This window comes from Polyodon spathula, chromosome 3, assembly GCF_017654505.1.
Source record: "Polyodon spathula isolate WHYD16114869_AA chromosome 3, ASM1765450v1, whole genome shotgun sequence".
Taxonomy (NCBI): Eukaryota; Metazoa; Chordata; class Actinopteri; order Acipenseriformes; family Polyodontidae; genus Polyodon; species Polyodon spathula.
The window spans coordinates 59,398,590-59,405,079 of record NC_054536.1 but is presented as its reverse complement, the minus strand read 5'-3'; the positions used below and the strand labels follow the sequence as shown (position 1 = coordinate 59,405,079).

At 40.6% G+C, this 6,490-nt stretch overlaps 1 protein-coding gene across 1 annotated transcript in view; it reads left to right on the top strand.

Moving 5' to 3' along the window:
- Positions 1 to 4,173: 4,173 nt before the first annotated feature.
- dpys (dihydropyrimidinase) overlaps positions 4,174 to 6,490 on the top strand; it is a 49,114-nt gene continuing 46,797 nt past the window's right edge. Inside the window, exon 1 of the mRNA XM_041245618.1 lies at positions 4,174 to 4,649. Within this exon, the coding sequence (XP_041101552.1) occupies positions 4,398 to 4,649 (252 nt within the window). The 5' untranslated portion in view covers positions 4,174 to 4,397. The remainder of the gene's footprint in view (positions 4,650 to 6,490) is intronic.

Sequence of the window (6,490 nt, the reverse complement as noted above, 5' to 3'; positions counted from 1 at the left end):
CTAATCTAATTTAGTTCTATTGCCACAAGATGTCAGTTTTGACTCAATTTGGACTGTGCCATTAGCAATAATTAGTCGGCCAATTGCAGATTAGCAAATAAACATAACATGATTTATGCACTGATTTAAAGGATCGTTGGCACAAGCTGTTTGCTTTAATGTTCTATACCTGTGAAGCTGTAGCTTGAATCTGTTGAAGCTTTTTTTTTTTTTTTTTTTTTAAAAAGAGAAGTACAAATAAACTGCATCATGTTAAGTACAAGCAGATATAGTTGTAAAAAATGTTACCTGTGTGCTGCATGAAGGAGATCTGTTAGTGTCCGAAAACAGTCAAATTCAAAAGAACATTATTTTGGTATTTAATCCAAGCCATTAGATTATTGTTATTTTGCAGTATGTTTGATATATTGTTATTTAGGCTTTGGTAGTTTGGCTAGGGTCACATTGATTATCATCATTGCTGGTGAAATTGAAATGTGTATATGCTGCTTAATGCAATTTAATAAAAAAAAAAAATTTAAAAAAGGAAACTGGTAGTTTCCGCAAGGTAGTCATATACTACGTGTTGTGGCTATTGTCTTCAGTGTGTATTCAAACAAAGTTAATAACATTTGTCTAGTTATTGTTTATTATTACAATTAGTTAATTCATTAACTCTTAAAGGGAAAGATTCAACATTGCAATAAAACTACACAACAACTGTAGTGTTCCATGGTTAATGAAGACCAGGCGCACACAGGTTTTTCAGGTTTTTGAATGCAGTGGTTTATTACGCCAGGACTCCGCACTTAACAAGTAAAGTGTACTGCTTTGCCAGCCACTGGTACAGTTGCAGCTGAGCATGTAGTGCTACTCCGACTGTAACAAAATACAAAATAGAGTACTCATTCCAAAGCACTCTGCGGCCGTGTGCTACAGCCAACTAAGTGCTGGTTTCTTTCCTGTCTGCTCTCCAATCTTTCTCTCAGTTCAGCAGCTGCTTATTTCTTTCAGCATTAGCCTGTTCGTCTCTCTCCTGCATCCCAGCAGCAGCAGCCCGTTATTTAACCAGGGCATGCCCCCACTGCACCAACCACCTATTCCAAGCAGACACACCTTCCCCCTCTTCATCACCTGATGGTTGAAACATCTCGATTGGTTTTTAAGAACAATATTGTAACTGGTCCCGCTAGCGAGGCAAGCTGAGCTTCTGGTTGGTGGTTATTCTCCCTTCTCTGACACCTCTCAACACCTGCTGCCATTAAACTGTTGACCCTGGGTCAAAGAATCTTTCCGAACGCGGTTACAGCAGACCCAGGGTTGTTACATTGCTCCCCCTTAAAATCCCTAGTCCCTGTGACACCAACAAAGTCCTGAAAACGATGCGGGGGTCTGCATTGGCTGCTGTGAAGTGCCTGCCTCGTGCTCTGGTGGTGGTGTTTTGTTTTTGGCAGATGCCTGCAGCCTGCAACTGGCCACAGGCGAAACTAGGTGGTGTCCAGGAGAACCTGGAACCGCCTGGTGTACTCCGGGCCAGACAGTTCGGTGTCAGCGTCTGTCAGCCGGCGCAACACTAGCTCAGCAAGGGTGCGGAGCTCTCATCCCAGCATCAGGCATGCTGGGGTGAAGTTGGTGGACTCCTGGATGGCGAAACAGCAGGCCAGGCGGACCTAGGGCAGCTGAGTATCCCAGTCACGCTGGTGGGCGGCGGTGATGATCGCCAACTTGCCTCTGGGGGTGGAGTGGCGTGATCCAGGTCTTATTACTCTTCAACCGGTGACACATCTAGGCCCGCAGCTTGGTCTCAAAATTGCACCCCAAATTGCATTGGTTCAAGTGGAGTTCCTGAGGGACCCCGAACCAAAGAAGAACCCCACTAGCAGAGCTTTGGCCACGGTCTCATCCTCCTGGTTCAGCAGCACATGGCCATTTTGTGTAGTTCGGGGCAAACAAAACAAAGCGGTTTCCATTCTCTGAGCAGGGGAAGGGGCCCAGGATATCAACCCTGACTCGCTCCATGGGGCCACGGACAAGAAACTGCTGGAGGAGGGCATGTGATCGCTTCAAGGGTCCCTTCTTGGCTGGGTACTAGTAGCACTGCTGGCAGCAGTCCTCGACGTCCCAGCGGCTTGGTTCTGTGGTGAGCCCGCAGGGGACCACAACTTGCAACCGCTCTAGCAGGCTCCTGCCACTGGCATTGCAGCACTCCATCCCGGATGCCCAAGCCAGCCCAATGCGACCACAGGCCTTTGGTTGCTGACGATTGCAATCAGATCTCTTCCCAGGGGGGTGCTGCTGTCTCTCTAGCCACCCCAGCACTGGTTGAAGGTCAGAGTCCAAGTCCTGCTGCCACCTTCACTCTGTTGCGTCAACTGTGGCCAGTTCCCTGCCGACAACAACCGTTCTACTCTTCAACCCCTGCTCAGCCATGATCAGCTCCTGCTGCTCTTGAGTCCAGTAGAATGTCTCTCCTTTTCGCAGCAGCTGGGGCAGGGGGGCTGTGACACTGGGGAAGTTGGCCATTAGGTGAACCCCAGGAACCCTTATGGCTGCCAGTGGAGGATGGCCAGTCCTGGACCGTTCTGATCTTCACTGGCTCAGTGCTGATTCCCTCTCTTCCAACCCGATGACCCAGGAAGGTGACCTCCCTCTGCACGAACCGGCACTTGCCGGGAGGTCATCCAAGTAGATCAACCAGCTCTGCAAGGGAATGCTGCTCAGGACCACCTCCATGAGCCTCTGAAAGATGACCGGAGTGTTGCAGTCCAAAGGGTATCACATTGAACTGTCAGATGCCCCTGCCTATTATTATTATTATTATTAGGCTTCCAAGATGGCTTGGGAAGCCTATTGTTATTGTAAGGATTTGTCTTTATTATTAGGCTTCCAGGCCATAGGCTGGGAAGCATATTGTTATTGCTGTATTTATTATTATTATTATTATTATTATTATTATTATTATTATTATTATTATTATTATTCCACCAAAACTTGCTCAAAAGCTCACCAGATTCAGTAGGTTGGTAGATGCTTATGGAAAGATGGAAAATGCTAATGCATATATGTCGTAAGCTACATGGTTTGGCTGCCATACTGGATTGAAAAAAAACAAAAACATTTTGCCTAAATGTAAAAATTCATCTTTCGAAAACCACTTATTGCAGAATGTGTAAAGTTGGCATAGTTGTTGAGGGATAGTCTAAGATTAATTGATGTTCGTAAGAAGCTGACAGGTTATGTCGTATGGTGGCCATATCTGTATGACATCAAAATTGCACGATACAGACGTCATAATCACAAACTACAAAGATCTTCTGCCAAACTGCTAGTCCGATTGAACCAAACCCAATGGCACATATAATCATAGTGTGGTTGTCTTTAAAGGGTGTTCAAGGGAAGTTGCTACAATAAAAAACATGACTGCCACGTTGGATGACATTATCAACATACAAAACTGGATTAAAAAAACTTTGAAATCGCTAGTGCGATTGAACCAAAAATTGGCACACGTGATCCTAGTGTGGTTGTCTTTAAACAAGGTTCAAGGGAAGTAAAAAAATGGCGGCCACGTTGGATGATATCATCAACTCACACAACTACCTGAAAACTCTATTAAAACAAATATCATTGCCCATGACCTTTGACCTCTCCTAAAGGTCAAATGTAAAACTGGCTTATAACTCTATTTGCTAAAGTGTTTGGTACTGGTACTGTTACTGGTACTAGTACTGTAATCTATAAAGTTGCTGGCATCTCTAGTTATTATTATTATTATTATTATTATTATTATTATTATTATTATTATTAGTCGTAGTAGTAGTAGTGAAATCAATATAAAAGTAGCAATACGTATATAACACAATATGGCTACTTAAACTAATTAGCCACAAAGAATACACAAAGGAGTGTACTGAAATTAGCTAGCTGCTTTAAAAAAAATACTAGAGTGAGAGGATGGCTATTTAAATAAGCATTATAAAATAGCAAAATACTGAAATGGTTTAATTGGTCTAATAAATTATTTAACAATGTGTCCCGGTTTTGAGCTGGTCACCCTATTAATGTGTGCTTTCCTTCTCTTCCCAGTTCTATTAGGACTCGGATTACATTCTGTCTCATGTAAAGGGGTGGGGTTATAAAGGGGCACTGCTTGGAGTCTCTTGAGTAGTAGTTAAACTAAAGTGTGAAAAGAAAGGTTGAGTTTGTGCAGGGATCACATTGGTGTCTGTTTTAAGAAGTTATATTAAAAGGACAGCAATTTTCACAAATAATTGAGTTTGCCGTGTTTTTTTTGGAAAACACAGGCGACCACGTTTATTCCTAACATCTGCTCTTCAGTTACGGTTCTGAAGTAATTTGAAAGTAATATCTATAATCATTAGCGTTTTCAGTATCCCTATAAAGATTGCCTGAAAAGAATGACTTCTCAAACCAAGATTCTCATTAAGGGAGGGAAAATTGTAAACGACGACTGCTCCCGAATTACCGACGTCTATATTGAAGATGGCATCATTAAAGACGTTGGATTAAACCTTCAAGTTCCAGGAGGAGTGAAAGTGATTGACGCCACTGACAAATTGGTGATACCTGGTGGTATTGACACCCACACTCACATGGAACTTGCTTTTATGGGAACCCAAGCAGTGGACGATTTCTATATCGGAACCAAGGTAGTGTATACCATTTCCCACCCTAGATTGATTTCATGTTTATTAACAGATGCATACTGCTACGTCGGAAGATCATGGTGTAATCAGATTATTTTTATTTTTCTGGATCTAATTGAAATATGCTTTTTTTTCCCCTCTCCATACTGTTTATTTATTTATTTAAATAATATAATTATGTAACGGAATCCTTTTTTTCCAACAAGTACTGTTTTAGAAACGTCAAACAAAAATTCAAGCAACTTCAGTAATTCAGTCCAAAATATAACCAACAAACACATTTTTAAAACAATGCCTTTATATCCTTTGTTTGTTTGTTTGTTTGTCAGTGCAGTAATATATTATCAACCGGTCATCACCTCCTAGTTAAAAAAAAAAAAAATCTTGACTGACTGCCGTCAATAATCTCATGCTGACCTCTGCGTTGTGTACATTAAGTAAATCATTACATTTAAGGTAAGCCATTTGTGATGCCTACCAGAACATTTAAACATTTCTCTATCATGGAAATCAAAGGTCAACGTGTTTAGAATGTATTGTGTATTTAGCAGCTTGCATTGGTTTTAGCTTATGTTGTTAAAAATACACACAAAATTTGTAAATGTTTCAAAAAAATTATAAAGTTGCTAAAAACACATGGTGCCTTTTATGAACGCTGTCCTGTAACATAAAAAGGCAGTAATGGAAGAATTCTTAATCTCTAATTTAAACATCACTACAACCACTTTAATGTGTTGCTTTTCTCTGTCTCTAAGCACAAACCAAACATAAGAAAAGATCATCATTCAGCCATTCAAATGGCATCTCAGCTGTTCTCGACAATCTTTGTCACATTCCGAGGTCTGGGAAAGTGGCCACAACTGTTCTTGTATTAACCATGTTACTTTTGAATTGCTCTGAGTTAAATTTCTTCTGTATTATTCTGTACTGCAGTTCTGATTACAATGATATTCAGGGCGAAATAGAAAAAAAAAAAAAATCAGTCCAGTATTGCCAGTGTGAGGCAATTTTACACCCCTGCTTTAGGTGCCAGAGATTTTTTCTCTCCTCCAGGGAGTCACCGCAGCTGTTTACAGATATATAGATTTTCACAATTCAGTACAGCAGTTTTTTTGTATTTTTAACTCAATGCTGTAAGAAACTTTATACTGTAAGAAAAATATTGATAAATTGATACTTGGAATTTGAATATCAGAAGTGCTTATTAAATTTTGTTTCTTGATTTTTTTGTATAAATGTAGTACTCCTTTGACATGGTTTTGTACTGTCTACTGTAAATCTTTCACATGTGCGCTGTTTCACCAGCTTAGCAAAGATTAGGACCATAAAGTATCTATGTACTGGTCACCCATCATTCTCTGTGCATGGACAGGATTGTTTATGGACAGTTAAAGTAGAAATGAGCACACTACAACATTTTCTTTACTTAGTTACTGTGAACAGGATGACTGGTGGTGACGTCAGGCTAGGAAATGAATGAAGACAACAGCAGACTGGGGTATGAAACACACTAATACGCATATTTAACAATAAATAAAAAAAAGATTTAACAAAACAAAACACTTTACAAAAAGGCACACGGGCCAAAGCAAAATAGACACAGACAACTAAATCACACAAAAACGATAACCTATACAGTTGGTAGCAATCCTATCTTCAAACACTCTTTTCAGGTTCCCAATCTCTCGTTCACTCATACTGACTCACTGGCACTCCCCTGTGCAGTCAAACTGCAGGTCTTTTCTATTATGGACAAGGAGTTAACTAGCTATTAATTATCTTATTACCCCTTGGCCATAGTCTGCACGAGTTTCATAATGCCAAATAATAAGGGCTTCTCAGTG